General features: G+C 40.5%; 1 protein-coding gene across 1 annotated transcript in view; it reads left to right on the top strand.

Annotated features, from left to right (window-relative positions):
• LOC122815742 (patatin-like phospholipase domain-containing protein 2) overlaps window positions 1–19285 on the top strand; it is a 680367-nt gene that overhangs the window by 193266 nt on the left and 467816 nt on the right. The window contains exon 3 of the mRNA XM_044088494.1: window positions 208–273. Coding sequence (XP_043944429.1) covers window positions 208–273 — 66 coding nt within the window. The remainder of the gene's footprint in view (window positions 1–207; window positions 274–19285) is intronic.

A 19285-nucleotide genomic window follows, 5' to 3' on the forward strand; every position in this document is an offset into this window, starting at 1 on the left:
AATTGTAACTAATTTTTTTTAGCTTCAGGTTTGAAATCATAAATAAATACAAACATTTTGCCTTCTGTGGAGTACTGCAGAAAAATGTGTGCATGAGATGTGGTTTGTAGGTTTTGTACTTGGGCTGCCAAAATTTAGCAGTTTATAACGTGTCTTGAAGTGTATGTTGAAGACTGTCAATTTAGTGTTTCCCTTGTTTCTCTTTAGGCATTAATCTGCAGTTCCTTCGTCCCCATTTACTGTGGCCTTATCCCACCTTCATTCAGAGGAGTGGTAAGTCTGTAACAGGCATTGCGCAAAGGGCTTTTCAGTAATTCTGTTCATGTTAGTGTTTCCAAGAACAGCCTTAGTAACCTTTAGCTTTTTATTTTAATCTGTTGGACTGTGTCCTGCAGACCCAGCTGAGGCTATTATAACTAGTTTCTGCTGTGCAGTAGCATAAAATACCCAACAGTTAAGAATATTATGTCATCTGGTGGTCTGTGCAGATGTATATCTGGGCAGATTAGCATTCTTACTGTGTAGTTCGGTGAATTATAGTGCAAGATTTCTTGCCTACCAATGACAAAACAGTACAATCTGTATCATTTAGAAAGTAGTTTTAAAATCCCATAGCTGGACTTTGCTCCAGCTATATGATGCATTTTTTTTTCTTTTTTGTTCCACACTGTTTCATTTCTAGCTATTATAATTTTCAGAGTGATTTACAGTAGCTTTAAAGCACACAAAATACATGCAAAAAGCAGTGTCCTGACTTGCCCTTTCACCTAGATTATGGTGATCTTTTCCAGAAATAGTGTTTTGTTCTCCTGGCTTGTATTCCAAACATAAACCCTGTACTTTTATGTTAAGTTCATATCAGTCACCAGTCTAAATATTTTTACATGATTTTAAAATAATTTGATTTTGGTATGTTCGAAAAACCTATGGAGCATTTTGAAAATATATAAAATTCTTTCTAGATGTTAGGGAGCATTTGAAAGTTTGTAAAATTATTTTTGGTCTTCTTTAAGAAGAAGTTGTTTCAAGCTTTCTTTAAATTTCCAGTGCCTACAACACCCCACAAAATATTTTTCCTGCTCCTTTTATTGTTTTTTCCCCTACGGAGTAATGCCTGCATCCTACATGATGGAACACCTATCAGTTTTACAAGTATTAACTCTTGACGAACAAAACAAGAAGCACTGATTTCACTGATGGCTAGTACTTGGAAAAAACAGATGCAGGTTTGTGATGCAAGTAAGGTGATCAGTCTGTCCTGTGACTACAGAAATTTAACAAATGGCAGATGTCTATAAAGTTTGTGCCTGAAATCATGTAGACTAATCATCATTCATTACTACACAAGTTTATGCAAAATGATATTTGTTGTTTTACTGCATATTATTCAGTGGGTACATCCAGCTTGAGCACTGGCCATGTTGTTGGTTTTTGCTTTCTTTTTGTCTTTACCTGACCATCAGCAGAACCCAGTGCGTTTTCTTGATTGTTTTCGCTACCTTTTCAGGTCTCCATCAGGCTCGCTCAGATAATGAGCTTCTCAACAATCACAATCAAGGTGCCCTGTGTCTTTATCATACTGCTGCTGAGAGTGTTTTTCCTGCTTCCTTTCCCTCCCCACATGTGCCGTCATGACACTCTGTGGGCAGGGCATACAGTGGGTCAACTTTAGCCATCTGCTCCTCATTTTCACAAGGAACTGACATTGGCAAGTCTTACCCCTCCCAACACCCTCAGAAAGCAATTTGCTTATGCCAGGGAGGTCTAACTACATTGTGTTGCCATACTCTTTTACCAGCACCATAGGCACCTGACTGACTAATTGAACCAGGGTCTCCTGCATAGTAGTCAGGGCTTTATCCCTTGTATGCAACTACCATTTTTTATGGGGAATCAGATGTGGAATTTTACATACCAGCTACAAGGCATGTTGCTAACACCACCGACTCTCAATTTCCTCAGCAAATTTCACAGGATTTTAACCTGCAGCTGGACTAGCACCTGAACAGGAGGTGGAAATTTTGCGTATTAGCTGACCTGAAAGATTGTACCTCGGGGTGCCGCACCTCCTCATGCTACATTGCAGTGTCAGTATTACAGGATATGGCCAAGTGGCTGGTATGTGAATAGAACTCGCACATCATTCTCATCTTCCTGGCATGAAAGTCAAGTATATAAACTTCAGGATAGTGTAACAGTATATAATGTAGTTGGTTTCTGCTCCATAGTGCACATGGTTTGTCTTTTGCTTTACTTTAGTCACTGAAGAAAAATGTGAAGTGGCAGCAGGATCCCATCAGTGCTTGCAACATTAAATGTTATGTGGTAGAGATCGTGCACTGATGGTGACAAGTACTTACATGCTAAATAATACAATATCTCCATGCTTCTCGAGTCTGTCTTCTGTCAAGGAGTAAGTCCCATTTGTGAAGAAGATAGTCATTTATGACTCGTTTTGCAGAGATTTTATGCATGGTTTTCTTTTCTAGACATTTTTAACTTTGGGGAAGATTAGCTGTCTTTAGTGGTATCATGAAGATTTACTCAGGTTGCTCTAGAGTCTATAATGGCGATTCTCCCAGAGGATTAGAGATACTCTGTGATGTTCAACAAACACACTGCTTCACTGACGTACGGGTTGTAATGCCCTACTACCCACTGTGGCAGTTTTTCTGAGCTTCAGACTCTTCCCTCTGCATGTTTGTGGATGTGAAGAACCAATCGGCTGCAAGAGCAGGATAGCCCTTCACAACCACAGCTAAACTCTAAATTTATGAAGGTTTATAACCCTTTCTAAATGCTTTATTGTATTTTTGAAAGGCTGGACAGTTTTTGCTATACTGAGGCTGTTTCTGTCAATTGCTTTCTTAGTTTCATAGTTTCTTGCCTCATATTGCCATGATTGATAGTAACTTTCGGCCATTTCCATTGATTTAAGTAATTATTTTGAATCTTTTGAAGGAGGATTTGCTGTTTTCACATTTGTTTTTTACTATATCTTTGTGTAAAGAGATTAACTAAGTTTTTTAATGGGTTTTTAAACTAGTTATGCATTTAAATCGCAATGTTGGTGCCATTTTTTTTTTAATTTGTATTGAATTCTTTATTTAGGCTAATTTGCATTTTTATACATGTGGGACTGAAATTACCCATTTATTGAATTTTATTGAGGGTATTTGATATGTATTTGTGCTTCGTGTAACTACTGAATTACTGGCCGTTTTTTCAGTGCAGTATTCTGCTTGTTTTCTCTGTTTAAATAGTCTTTGCATTGTTGTTCTAAGGAGGGAATAAGGGATATCATCCCTTTATTTAGTGGGAGTGCAGTTTCACCAGTACTTTTTACTGACCTGGCTATTTTTTTTTGCCCCTTGACTAGATGGACTGTAAAACATTCCACCCCCCCTCTACATCTTCAGCGTCGCCTGCACCTAAAACCTCAACAATAAAACAAAATAATGTGCCTCAGTCTACAGCTTTTGACTCTGCAGTAGCCTTCGCCATGAGCAGACTGTCAGACTTCTTGCCTTCCTTTACCTCCAGGTCCCCTGATGTGGTGTTGGTACCACAACGGTGTGCAACACGAGTTGGTACCACAACAGCATGAGACACCAGGATCAGCCACATCCTCTGGAGCTACACCAGTGCCTGGTTCAGGTATGGGAGGATCAAATACTTTAGGGGCAGGGGAAATCAGGGGGTGCAAAATCCGTTGCCAGGGTTAACGAGTTTCCCTCTGGGGAGTCTCCTTCTGTCTACTGTAGTACAAGCTAAAAAGAGGCAGAAGACCCATCACATAGTTGAGCAATAGTCTCTTCTAGGTTTCCCACTGGAGATGGTGACGATGGCTAGGCCCATTGTTCATAGGTAGGTACTAGGCTATTGGCCCTGGGGCCTATATAAGCCTAGCCAAAAAAAGGTACCCTGGCTTTCGCCACCCAAGAAAATTATTTTCCTGTGCCCCTGTCAAGCAGAGCCACAGAGGTGATCCCGGGTGAATTTCCTATTTCTCATCCAGTCATCAAGATTTTTCTTGAAGAGTGCTAACGAGGAGCTTTGTTTGATATAGATAGGTAGTCTGTTCCAGAGTATAGGAAGTCTCTGGGACAGGAATCTATCCCTGCAGCACGTTCTGTTTATTGTGGTGACAAGGTTTAGGTCGCTAGAGCATGTAGCTCAGAGGGATTGGGATTTCTTTAAGTGGAGCATGTCCAACAGCTCTGGGTTTGACATAGCTTTGAATGTTAGGCAGAGTTCACCTCTGAGTAAGTGATATGCGAGTGAGTAAAGCTGTAGTTTTTTGAGACGGTCTGCATAGGGCATCTGTTTGAGGCCGGTAATCCTCTTTGTGAGGTACTTTTGTGGCCTTTCCAGTTGTTGTAGATGTCTTGTGAGGTACATACCAAAAGGGGCATTGTACTCTCAGTGAGGCCCTTTTGCAGGATGTCCACATCTTTAGGAGTTTTTATTATGGCTCCTAGTTTGCAGTCATTTGCGAACTTTGTTAGCCAAAGACCTTCTGTGTTAGCCTGTACTTCAGAAAGGTAGATGCCAAACAGGAGAGGACCCAGGATCGAACCCTGTGGTACTCCACTTGTTACTGGTCTGAAGTCTGATTTGGAGTCTGCTGCTTTTACAGTGTGGGTTCTGTCAGTGAGCCAGTTAGCAACCCATCTTGTGACATATGGATTTATACCTAGTTTAGTGAGTTTATTTGTAATTCTAGAGTGGGTGATGGTGTCAAATCCTTGGCAAGATCTAGATAGGCTGTGTGAACTACCTTACCTTCATCTACGGCTTTGGTGACTGCTTCAGAGAAGTCTATCATGTTTAGGAGACATGATCTGCCTTTTACAAACTCGAACTGGGTGAGGTCCAGAGTTTGGAGATTACCAATGTTTTTGTTTATAAGTTCCATGATGATACGTTCCATGGCCTTGCAGACCAGGCTCATTAGGCTAATGGGGCGGTAGTTCCCGGGGTCTGTGGTGCCTCCCCCTTTGTGGAGTGGGATAACCATCGCTGTGTGCCATTCAGTGGGCACAAAGCCTGAGGTGAGGCTGTGATTGAACATAGTGCTTAGGTGGGGTGCCAGTTCATTCTGCAGTTCATGTAGAACACAGCCTGTGATGTTGTCAGGTCCCATGGATGCTGTACTCTTGGCTTTGGAGAGTGTGGTTTTTACCTATGCAGCCGTGATTACAGGAACTTTGCATTCTTCTGGTATAGAGATGGGCCGTTTGGGAGGTGAGAGGGGGTGAAGTTATCTGCCAGGATATTGGCAATATCCATTCAAGCAGTTGATTCCAGGGAGCATTGCCCAGGTTAATAACTCTGGTATTTATACCCTCATTTTCTGCTTTGGATCCTGATTTTGAAGGAGATCATGTGTCTGAGGATTCAGACATGTCTGAATCAGATCAGTCAGTTTCCTCCGATGATAGATACAAAAACCCAAACATTTTCTTTTACCCAAATGATGACTAGATTTAGGGATGCATTTAACTGGGAGCAATTCTGTGCTGCAGCTGAGATCTGTAAGGTATGTGATCTTTTGGAGGATGAGGCTCTTCTCCTTTAGCCCAACCCTCCTATGATCCTGGTGTTGCAGGTTGTTTTTAAGAAAGCCTATAGTTCTTCTTTGCCTACTGATCCTCCTTCTAAAAAAATATTTAAAAAAAAATGAAATTTAGGGTTTTCTCCACCTTGCTGGGTCTCCAGGGCCTCTGTCAGTGGACCTGGCTTCTGTGTCTTCAGTTAACATTTTAAAAAAAAAAAGTATGTTTTCTTCTAATCCAGTTCCACAAATAAACTAGTGAAGTGGCTAGAATCTTGGGAGAAGAAGCTGGTGTGGTTCTGTACGGTAGTGTTTAAAATATCTAACTATCAGTGTTTTATGTGGAAATTTGTTTTGAGATGCATGCATAGTTTAAAAGAGTTTGCTGCAACACTGCCATTTGAGCAGAAAACTTAAGTCAAAGATATTGTTTCCAGTGTTTTTCAGGTGTCAAATCCTGCTTTATAGCTTATTTTAGAAGGCGCTGGCACTATTTCTGGAAATGCAGCTTTGTCAGTGGTAGTGATGAGGGGGCATGGCTGGTTGCATGGTCACTTTTTCTGATGATTTAAAAAAATGACATTTTTAATGCTCTCATTGAGTCTGATTGTGTGTTTGGTGCTGCAGTTAATCAGATCCTTAAACACTGGGATGACAGAGGTAAACTGATGCTGGGCATGTCAAAAATGTTTCATATTCCTAAATGTTCCTCATTTAAACAGGATAATTTTTGGCAACCCCTTAAACAGCCTAACAAGAATCAAGGTACCAAAAGGAAGCAGCAGAATGACAGCTCCGCCAAGTCCAACAAGAGGAGTGTCTTTCCAAAAACCACCATCACTAAACCAGTCTTTGTTATTCTGTTCTATTCTCCTGCATATGCTGGATTGGGGGGGGGGGCTTAGAACCAGTACCTTCTTCCAAAAGAATGGGGGGATTTTATTCCCCAATTTTCCTACCTCTCAAAAAAAAAAGAAAGTACATGGAGACCAGTATTGGCCCTGTCCTTTCTGAATACCATTATCCAGATTCCCAAGTTCAAAATGTTCACCCTACAGACAGTGGTTCCTCTTCTGGACCACTGCTTCATGGTGACCCTGGGAAGCCTGTTCTCTTATCCTCATGGGTAATTGTTTCCAGAGGTTTCTAATATTTGTTGTTTTTGGGTTGCACTTTGTTTTCTGTATTGGCCTTTGGGCTGTCCACTGTTACGAGTATTTACAAAATGTCTTGCCACAGTAGTGACCCACTGTCAGACTTTGGGTATCCACGTTTTTACTTGCTTGAATGACTTGCTGATCTGTGCAGTCTATGTACAAGTGTTTGGAATTATCAGAGAAAGTTTCAAACTTACTCCGTCTTCTAGGGTTCAAATTAAACGTCTGGAAGTCATGCCTGGCCCCTCACAAAGACTCCTCTTTCTAGGGTGTCTTATCAACTCCAGTGTAAGAATGGCATTTTTCCCCTGAAGACAAGGTCCTTTCCTACCAATCAGTGTTTATGGAATCTTCCAAGTGGAATATCACCCTTTCTCGAGAATTCCTAAAAATTCTTAGACTGGTGGAATCCATGATTCTCATGATACCACTACCTCATCTTCACATAAAAAAAATTCAATGGTATATTCATAGTTGTTGCACTTGGCACCCTCATTCCATGGAAAACTAGTTGCCAATGCTTCATTTTATCAGATGAGAGTTACAGTAGTGAATAGAACAGTTGAGTCAGTCCAGGACTTCCATTCTCCCCTCCAATTCTGGTATAGTCTATTCAGACAGATTTGTCTGACTTTACATGAGGAGCTTTGTCAATGAGGAAGCAAGTGAAGCCATTGGAGTCCCAGAGATGCACAGAAGCACATCAGTTTCAAGGAAATGGTGGTCATTCACAATTTGAAGGTTGTTCATCACATATGGAATATGTGTCCCCTCCAGGTCCTTACGGATAACATCACAATTCTATAGTATTTCAACAGGTGGGGAATACAAAATCCTGCCATCTGTAGTGGTTGGCAGTGATGACTTGGGAGTTGACTTCTCAGTATTCTTTGACTCATCAGGTTTCTTACATCCTATCAGAGCAGAAAGTTGTGGCAGACAGACTAAGCAGATCTGGGCAGACCAGCACAAGTAGAAGTGCAAGGGTGTGGTGTTCCAGGATCTATTCCAGATGTGGGGAACCCTTCAGGTAGATCTGTTTGCCTCCTTTCAAAACAGATAGAGAAATTCTGTTCTAGATATCCTTGTAGCCATGCTTGGAGGATAAGCACATTTTTGTTCCCTTGGATGGGAATATTCCTTTATGCATTTCCTCCTTTTCCTCCGATTCAGAAGGTATTTCTCAAAGTTTAGAGAGGAATGCCAAAGATCATTGTGGTGACACCCTATTGGCTTAGGCAGTCTTGGTTCTCCCTTCTAGTGGTATTGGCTAAAGGCAGTTACCACAGACTTGCTCTCACTTTTGACTTGCTCACACAGTCTCAGGGGTGACTGATTCACACCCATTTAGAGAAAATTCAGTTAACAGCCTGGAGGATTCCATTTTGATTCTCTTTAGGTGCCTTTTTCATGAGGATGTGCAGCAGGTGTTAGAGGCCAGAAAACCTGATAGTACAAAATGCTATGTTTATAAATGGATGAGGTGTTCTAAGTGGTGCCTCGATGGGAATAGGGGATCAATTGGGATTAAAATCCCCCTGGTTTTGAAATCTCTGTCAGCTACTTTAGGATGGCTTATTATAATTTCCATTAAGTTGCATTTAGGGGTCATCTCTGCTTGTCTGTCTATTGATTCCTCCCTTTTTCTACTTCTCTTTTTTTAAAACCGGTTATGAAAGGAGTGCTGCATATGAGACTCCCTTGCAAGCAGTTCCTCCTTCATGGGGCACCCTTATCTTGTTTTCTGCAAGGACAGGGTTGTGTAGCACACTAATCTTTCTTGCCGAAAGTGGTTTCAGAGTTTACTCTTAACTAGTCCATCAATCTCCCTGTCTTTTTTCCAGAACCTAAGAAATGGGGGAAAAAGGATTATTCTTACCTTGGATGTGCATAGGTAGCTCAGGTACTACCTTGACAGAAGACCAAAAAGCTTTTTATTTTCTTTCTATAGGGCACAGAAATGTCACTTTGTCTCCAACTAAATAATTGCATGTTGATTGTCCTCTGGTATTGTTTTTTTGTTACACCCACCATGACAAGGTAAATCCAGGCAAGCTAAAAGCACACTTCACTAGGGCCTTTTCCTCTTTAGTGACATTTTAGAAAGGGGTGGACTCTAGAAATATTCTAGAGGAAGCAACTTGGTCCTTTGTCCGTACTTTTATAATCCACTAGAAATTGGATGTGTTTTCAAGATCCATAGCGAGGTTCTTCAGGGCCATTCTCCAGGTGCTCCTGGATAATTATCCTTTGTCCTTCCATCTGTGTACATGTCCACAGGGCACATGCATAGCACCTTTTTTCTGTATCTAGGCTACATTTGTCAGGACAGTCCTGCAAAGAACTCTTGCCTTCATGACCTCCTTCTGCTAGGAAGCCTGGCCAGTATTGTATGTAAAATGACAGTGTCATTGTGGAATATATCCAAATATATCCAAAATGACACAGAGGACCTACTCATGGGGCAGTATTGGTTTGTTAAAAACAGGAATTACCTTTTGAATTTTGTGGCATTCTGTGAAGATATGACAGCAGCACTTGATGGGACTGTCACTGCACGCTGCTTATCTTGACATTGCCAGGCTTTCGACACTGACACTGTTCTAAATGTGGGAGTAATTGACAACTTAAAACCACTAAATGTAAATCCATGCATAATTCACTGGAAAAAATGGTGGTTAGGCAACAGGACAGGTCAGGGTGGGGGCTACCTCTCTTTCTTGATGGATGTTACCAGTAGTATCTCACAGGGCTCTGTGCTAGAGACACTTCTTTGTGGCCTGAGGTGAGAAATGAGTTCTGAGTAACCAGATATGCTGATGACTACAAATTGGTTAACATTGTTATTTCAGTAAAAGATGTCAAAGCACTCTGTGATGGTCTACAAAAAGTACACACATGGTGCAGTAGTAATGGCCTCATCATTATTGTCAGTAAATGTAGAATCATGAGGTTTGGCAAAAAGGAAAACTTGTGGTTATAAAGCTAATGCTCAAGTCATTTAAAATGACACCATCATTAAAGATCTAAGGTCGTGATAGACATCAGTTTAAACTTTGACAGTGTGTGTGTGTATCTGATAAAGTATGTCCTGTTGTACATTTAATTGTAAAGGACATTGCTAGTCGTTTCAGGAAGACCATAGCCGCACTTTACACTTCACTAATCTGCTCTCTTAAGTAAATACAGTACCAGGTTGTGTACCCTTTGAACAAGACATCAGAAACAGCTAAGAGTTATTGTAAAATTATGGGACACAGTCACACGTAAAGGAGAAAAAAAAATCCAGGCCAAATCATAAAAATTCTGTCATGGTATTATACCAAGCAATGCAAACAAGGTACTGAAGTGGAAGATAGTCACAGGAAAGCAAGAAATTATCTCTAGAAACTGAATTTACCCAAGTAAACATAAGAGGATGAAAGTGACTAGACTTGATCAGTAACATCAGAAGAAGGCGTTGAAGCAACAGAAAATGGGAGAAAAATACCAGGAACAGATGGGGATACCTGTAAAGGTATGGAAGAGAAAAGAACCAGAAATATTAAAAGCATTGACTGGCCTGTCTAACTTATAATGCATGTAGGGGAATGACCACTGTCCTGGGAAATGGCAGTCATGGTTATTATTTTGAAAGAGGGTAAAGAGCCTTCTGACCCAGGCTGCTATAGACCCATGTTGTTTTTAAACAATGACTATAAAATATTTATGATCCTAGTATCTAAAAGACTGGCAAGAGTGTTACCAAGGTAAATAGACTTGGACCAGTGTGGATTTGTGGAGGGAAGACAAATTTGTGATAGTATTAATGATTCAAAGAGAAGCTGAAATAAGTAAACCATCCCTAATGATCATTTTGGGTGCATAAAATGCATTTGACTGGGTTAGTTGGGGCTTTTAAAAGAAATATTAAGGATATTTGATTTCCCACCAATAATAGTGAAGGTTATATTCGGATTTTACGATGATAGATTGAAACATGGGGATAGATTTATCTGGTGCTGTAATGCTATCAAGAGGCACCAGACTGGGATGCTCCCTTTCCTCCTTGCTACTTGCAGTCTACGTAGAACCTTTGGTAAAAAAGAGACCGTCGCCAATAGCAGGATGTAGATGGAGTGAACTGGATGAGAAAATAGCATTATTTGTGGATGATGCTATACTCTTTATCTAACCTAGACCTGGATCTGGATAACTTCTTTGAAAGGTTAAATGCATTTTACAAATTAACAGAATGTAAAATTAAGTTTAAAGTAAAGGCTGTAAAAATGTATACTATCCCATATACTGGGTCAAAAGTACCCCATTTTTTGGGGTCGTAAAAAATGAAGTATTGTGTCTGGCTAATGTCTAAATCAAGCTGTGAATGAACTGAGGGATGAAAACCTGCAAAAGTTGTTAAGAAACTGAGGCAGTGGAAAGTGTTAGTAATGGAGCTTGACAGTAAAATACAAGCCCTGCAAATCTTTATAGTTCACTGAATCTTTGTGTGGCAGGCATACTTTTATCAGCAAGAAAATAAACTACTTTTATCAACCACGGGATGAACTATGGAATAAAATAAATAGAGACACATAGAAGAATTTATATGGGATGACAAACGAGAGAGGATATGCTGGGAAAAGCTAATAATGCCAAAGGAATCAGGAGGGCTAGGAGTGCCTAAGGAATTAGGAAGCTAAGAGTGCAAGATTTGAAAGAATATTCAAAGAATATTTCACAGCAACTCTTCTTAGGTTAATCTGTGGTGCAGTTAGGCACATATGCACCTAAATAGTGATGTTACAACAGGTGAATGTTCATGCGGCAGATAATGCCTTACGTCTGTGGAAGATTGTTAGTAAGATAGAAGGTGAAACAATACGCACAGAACTACATTCGGGAGGTCAGTAGGAGGCTGTTAAATAATAAAGAATAGCCTGAGAGAGAAGGTGTGTTTGAGAGAGCTTGAGAGAGTGTATTTGAGTGTATTTGAGAGAGCAATATATATATATATATATATATATATATATATATATATATATATATATATATATATATATATATATATATTTATTCACTTTAAAATCTCGAATTTCAGTATCTCCAGACTATATAGCCAAACATTCACAATATTGAAACCCCAAAAGCATGAAATTCAAAATCGCAACTTTTAAATACACCCTCCACCACACAAGCAAACATACATACACCTTCCTCTCCACACTACAACAAACCAACAAAACACACACAGACGCAACAACACAGATACACACACTTACCCTACATATAAGCAGGGAGGCAAGTTCCCCTGCACCCCCCATGTGGGGGGCTGCACCTTCCACACCCCTGCTACTTATATATACAAACTCCAAGGTCGCACTAAAAAGACAAAGACACTAAACTCACCACTACATACGCTATATTCCCCTTGCACAAACACACACCACATACTTACAAACACCACCACTCTCAACACTTACACACTCACACTCTTACTTGCCTACCCTAACCTACACTTAAAACTTCCAACACACTCACATGCACTCAAATCCCTACCCAAAACCCTTAAAAAAACAGCACTTGCCTAAATCTCCACATATATCGACACAACGGCAGGCAAACCATATCCCACAGCACACTGCACCTTACAAACACAGCAAATCCCATGTACCACGCCACCGCAACCACAAATTTGACACTTCGAGTTTGATCAAGTGCAGTTTTGCTCAGCTGCACTTTTGGCATTTTCATCTCGAGATACTGAAATTTAAGATTTCAGTATTTCGAGATTGTAAAGTGCTTATACACACACACACACACACATATATATATATATATATATATATATATAATGTATACACACACACACACACACACACACACACACACACACACACACACACACACACACACACACACACACACACGAAACTTAGCTGACAAACCGAACTTAAAGCAGAACATGAAAGATAAAAAAAATGATACTTAGAGGATAATGAAGGAACAAAGAAATAATTACAATAAATGTAGCAAGCTAGCTAGTTTGCCCTATATAAACTTCCAGGACTTCATTAGACAAGGGTATAAGAGGGTGAAAACAGAACCATGCGAGATTCATAGATTCATAGACTGTTACTAGGCTAATGACCGGGGGGCCTTTCTAAGCCTAGCCAAGTTTTCCCAAAAGAATAATGATGTCCTGCATCCAAATAGGACATTAAGGGCCAGGCATTTATAAGCTACATCTGTCCATAAGTTACATGGGTGCCAGGCTCAGTGTAAATTTTCTATTTCCCATCCACTTGTCTAGGTTGTGCTTAAACTGGGTAATAGACAAATTCAGCTTCACATGGATGGAAAGCCTGTTCCATAGGAGGGGCATTCTCTGGGACACATTCCAGTCTCTCTAGCATGTTCTGCTTAAGTCACAGACAAAATACAGGTCCTTAGACCTTGTATTTCTGGTACTTTGACTTGTATTAAAAGATTAATAACATTCAACCATTTATTTTAACTGTCTTGCTTTGAATTCAGGTTTATGTAAATTTTCCCATTTAATCCAGAAAATCTGTAATATTTGCCAATACAGTTCCCTCCTATCTAAAGTTAAAGTAATATTTCCACTTCTGACAGATGGTCAAACTTACTCAAAAACACATAAACATACATTTTTTGTAATGTTTATATGTTACAGAATGTCTGTACATATCCTTCAGTTTGATACTATTTAAATTATCTCTTACCCTTTCAGCTTCCTACTCTTTTCCCCACAAAAATGAACAAAATCCATATGTAGTGACTTGTATTGCATTTCCAGTCAAAGATGTATAATGATCATATGTGCCATATGTTACACCTTTCAAAGTGTTATATAACTCATTGTATTGAGTGTCAGACTATTTTAAAACATGTCATCATTCGGCTTTCCTGAGAACACCGGAGAATATGAAGGTCTCTCCAAACACCATTATAGTGGGTGACTTTAACTACCCAAACATAGACTGGGAGCACTACTCAAGCCCCAACACCCTAGCCCAATGGTTCCTAGAATTTATAAACTCAAATGCTATGGAACAACTGGTCACCACTCCCACAAGAGGGGAAAACATATTGGATCTGGTCATCACCAACATGGGATCTTTATGTTCCACACCAGAGGTATACCCCTCATTGGTAAGATCAGACCATAAACAAATCTCACTGGACATCCATATTCTGTCCCCACCCCTAGCCAAGGAAACCATGGTGAAGAACTTCTCAAAAGCAAACTTCACACTTCTCAAAACTGAGGTGGAATCCTTCAAAGCCCCCGGGCCAGTGGAAAATACGGCCCAAAATGCAGAATCCTTTACAAAAGCATTCTATGGACACCTACAGGAATCCATGGAGCATGCTATCCCAAATAAAACCAAGACTCACTCCTCCAATGGCAAGAGACCTGTCTGGTGGACCCCGGTCATAAATAAGCTATACAACAGAAGGAGAAAGCTACTACATGACAGAGCAAAATCCCAAAAAGGGAAGGCATCAGTACTAGCAAGAAACTACGATCCCTCATAAAAATCATCTAAGGCCAGCTTCGAAAGAAAAATTGCACAAGACACTAAAGATAATCACAAGGCCTTCTTTAGTTATGTCAGAAACCTGGGAGGCAACTCCCAGATATGCTCTGAGTTAGTGCAAAATGACAAAAAATACACTGAACCCACAGACATTGCCAACATCCTGGCAGAAAGGTTCAGTGCAAACTCCCCCCACTCCCCCCCCAAAAGAGCAAATGTCTATCCCAACCGAGTGTAGCCTTCCTGAGATCACAGATGCACAGGTGAGAGCTGCCCTCTCCAAAGCAAAAAAACACAGCATCAGTGGGACTAGACGGTGTCCCGGGCTGCATCTTACACGAGCTCCAAGAAGAACTAAACCCTCATATAAAGTTACTGTTCAATCTCAGCCTTACTACAGGATATGTTCCCAAGGAATGGTGTACAGCAACAGTGGTCCCAATCCACAAAGGTGGTGCCACAATAGACCCCGGAAACTATCGCCCTATAAGCCTGACTAGCCTGGTCTGCAAAGCTATGGAGCGTATCATCATGGAAATCATAAACAAAGACATTGGGAACCTCCAGACACTGGATCCTACCCAATTCGGCTTTGTTGAGGGCAGATCTTGCCTCATGAACCCGGTCGACTTCTTTGAAACAGTTACCAAAGCCATAGATGAAGGGACGGTAGTCCACACAGCCTACCTGGACATCGCAAAAGCCTTCGACACAATACCCCACTCGGGCATCATAAATAAGATCACCAGCTTAAATATCAACCCCTATGTCACAAGATGGGTTGCAAATTGGCTCAGGGATAGAACCCACATGGTCAGAATAGCAGGTGCCATGTCAGACTCTAACCCAATTACAAGTGGTGTCCCACAAGGCTCAGTCCTGGGACCTCTCTTGTTCGGTATAGATTTCTCCGAGGTACAGACTAACGTGGGTGGACTATGGCTGACCAAGTTCGCAGATGACTGCAAACTGGGTGTTGTAATCAACTCTCCGACTGACACAAGCATCCTCCAAAAGGGTTTCACAGAGACGGATAACTGGTGCTAGAGCCATGGCCTAAAGCTAAATGCCAAAAAGTGCATAGTCATCCCCTTTGGGAAAAACAGAGTGCCCACAAATTACCACATAGGTGGTAATCCATTAAGTACGGAAGAAGTAATTAGGGACTTGGTGACCCAAGTAGATAGCAATCTCTCCTTTGACAATCACGTTGCCAAAGTGGTTAGAAAGACCTTCTATATAGCCCACCTTATCATGAAAGGGTTCACATCTAGATCAAGAGAGGTCATTGTGCCCCTCTACTCATCACTTATCAGGCCCATAATTGAGTACAATGCCTTGTTTGGAATGTACCTTACCCGACACCGTCAGCAACTGGAAAGACCCCAAAAGTATCTCAACAAGAGGATCAAGGGGCTCAAACAGATGTCCTATGCAGTTTGGCTAAAGAAACTCCAGCTCTACTCAGTTGCATACTGCCTTCTCAGAGGCGATCTGTGTCTGACGTATAAAGCCATGTCCAACCCAGAATTAATGGACATGCTTCATTCACCTCAGGAAATCCAAATCCCTTAGAGCTACACGCTCTAGGGACTTGAACCTCAGTACAGAAATATAGGACATGCTGGAGGGACAGATTCATATCCCAGAGGCTCCCCTCACTCTAGAACAAAATCTCAATCCATGTTAGGCAGAGCCCCTCACTGACCCTCTTCACGAGAAATCTTGACGAGTGGATGGGAGATCGTAAGTTTACCCCTGGGATCTCTTCTGTGTCCCTGCTTTGACAGAGGTACAGTAAACTAACCTTAAAAGGGCTATTTTCTGTGACCTACTATACAGAGGTACAGTCAACTAATCTAAAAGGGTGGCGAAAGCTAAACACACTCTGGCTAGGCTTATAAATGCCCTAGGGCAGATAGCCTAGTATCAACCTATGAACCTATGTTAAAGTTTATGTTTGCATGTTATCGTGTGTGTCATTTTGATAACTGGTGGAAATCCTTAGAGCTTTTTTTAAGTGTGTACCAAGAATAACCAGTTAATTCAGCAAGCAACATCTACAGGTACATGTGGTAAAGCTTTTTTGTTGCAGAATGTATTATAGAATGTATTAGTATTAACAAGGAGATCTAAATAAATATGTACTACGGAGATGCAGACTACATGATTTCTAGAAGAGGATATTTTCTCTTTATCACTGTTTTTGTTTTTAAATTTGCATTTTACTTTCACTTCTGAGATTATGAGCACATGTTTCCTTCCCATAGGTATACCCTTAGAAACTGGGAAGAAGGTTTTGATGTTCTTTAGAAAGTTCTGTGACTGCATTCCATGCTAGAGTCTGAATTGCATGATAAAGCACTGGGTAGGTAGGTGAGAGGGTGTTTGGTAAGATGAGGGTTAAAACAAGTGATCAGTTCACTATCCAGACATGCCCCAATTGGTAATAATGGCCTAAAAGCCTACATGGTGGATGTCTTGATTCTGCAGCTGGTAGACTTAAAGGGTTTGGTTCTCTGTGACATATCAGTCTGACTTTAGGATGATTTCTAATGTCAGGAGACCCAGGCTACTAGGATAGGAGATCTGCATGTGTTCGGTTTTGCCCTCTTCTGTGTTTTTTTTTCGTGCCTGTAATCTAGTCTGTACTAAGGAGATAAAGGTTATTTGCTTATAGGTACCACATTTCTGTGGTTTTGGTATATGGCTGTACCCTTCTCTACAGCAGGATCTGAAATCCACAGGATACCCATTCCTGATACCACCCTGTGCATGACCGACAGTTGGAAGTGCACAGTGTTTGTTTTGGGACACACCAGCAATATGTGGTACAAACCGATCATATCAATGCTAAAGTACTACCTAACAAAGCAGTGTCACATGTACATTTCTCTTTGTTGTCCCAATATTATCAGCTCTGTTGCAGTGTCACATGTACATTTCCTTTTGTTGTCCCAGCATAATCATCTCTATTGCAGTGTCACATGTACATTTCCTTTTGCTGTCACAACATTATCAGCTCTGTTGCATAAGAAGAAAAAAACAATAAGCAAATGTTTTTCTCCATTAAATAATCCAAAGTCCAGCATAGTGTTTTGATATAGCTGATATGTCAGTACACGTTTACACTCAGGTCAAAGTCAAAGAACCTATCGCAGAGTGCCTGTCATAAACTTATTCATTTAATCTTTAAAACTTTTTTTGCACAAGCCTCATGTGACCTTTATAGATTTTGTTGTGAAAACTGTGTATCACTTAGAAAAGTTCACACAAAATCATTCGAAAAATGGTTTTCACAGACTTGGATGTGGGATGGACAGCTTAGTTTGCCATCTCCGTAGCATGTGTCTTTCTAAACCGTGAATTCATTGCTTGTATGAAATACCCAGTTTTAATTGTTGTTATTCTCTGAAGATAACATCCAATCTTCTCCCCAGCCAAACAATGCAAGTTCATTTCTGTTTTCTGATAAAGATGCCATCTGACATTCTGGAAGCCTCCCAGGCAGAGTTTTAATCAGAAAAGTACTGTGACTGTCTGCATTAACAGAAGTTGTGACCTCAGTGATTTTGCCACACTGTCAGAGTTATGACTTTTAACAGTAGCAGTATCTACAACTTCCTGCTAGCTGGGAGTGACAGAAATCTCCACTAAAATGCCTTACAGCTGTGTAGGTTAGTCCTGGGGGAGATCACCAGGCTTGAATACTATTGTGCCATTAAAACCTGCAGTTAAGAATAGAAGGAATATGATTAGCAAGTTTACTTTTATAATATAATGTATTCACATCCATAGCTATTAGTTTTCTCATATACAATCCTATAGTAAAGAGAAGCACTGCCCCTTTAATTACAATGAAGGAAATTATACCTATCTGCTAGCTGGCCTCCTTTTGGTTTGCAACAAGGATGTGTCAGAGAACTAAATGAGGCATGGCTGTGATGCCTTATAAAAATACAAAAGCTGAACGGTCCTTTTTATACGATCTGAGGAAGGCTTATTTGCCGAAAGCGCTTATCGGAAGACTGAGGACTGCTTATTTTATGTTATATTCTTGTTATTAAAGTTTTGATTTTACTATTAAGTTTTACTGCTGTGGTGGACATCAGGAGTGTTTAGTAGAAGTTGTGACCTCAGTGATTTTGCCACACTGTCAGAGTTATGACTTAACAGTAGCAGTATCTACAACTTCCTGCTAGCTGGGAGTGAAAGAAATCTCCAGTAAAATGCCTTACAGCTGTGTAGGTTAGTCCTGGGGGAGTTTCAGTGATGCTTAAAAGGCGATAGCATCATTATGCTTACGTGAGAGTGTGAAACAGGAATGGGTACAAGACCGTTATCGACGTTTATGGATAGCACCTTATGTACCAATTACCAGTAAAATGAACACAGGCAAGAGCTGAAAGGGGGTTTCTGGTAATAGCCGTGTTATGTAAATACTCTTTCATGTGGCATGTCATTGTTCTCTCCAATGGCAAAATTTATCTGGCATGTCTCTGTTATCCCCAATGGCAAAACAGTATAGTTTTGGCATATGGTGATGTTTGGCATGTTGTTACTCCAGTACCTTTGTTTTAAGCAGCAACTTCGTTACTGTCCGAAATCCTGTTTACAAAAAAAAAAAAAAAAAAACTGCTAAGAATAAAATGTGAAAAAAATGACATATTGACATATTGTTAGGTTACAGCCAAAGTACTTGGCACATAATTCTACTGTGCTTCAGTTGTGGGTACTGTTACACCATGGTCAAAGCCAAAGGCATAGTCATAATGAGGTGCTCCCAGCATGCAAGTTATTTACAGTTGCACCCGAGTATCACTCGTGTGTCAGCACTGTCTCTAAATGTTATGTTTGTGTCAGGAGCTGCCTTTCTGCATCATTTAAGATAACTCAAGAGTTCAGAGTGCAGCGGTCTTAAATGTCTGGGCAGCGCTACAGTGTCTGTCCTACAGATGTTAGAAACAAATATGAGGAAGACTGCCTTTAACATAATTTTTTGTACATGTAGTCCGGTGTGGCCACAG

This window comes from Protopterus annectens, chromosome 11.part0, assembly GCF_019279795.1.
Source record: "Protopterus annectens isolate FY-2018-M chromosome 11.part0, PAN1.0, whole genome shotgun sequence".
Taxonomy (NCBI): domain Eukaryota; kingdom Metazoa; phylum Chordata; order Ceratodontiformes; family Protopteridae; genus Protopterus; species Protopterus annectens.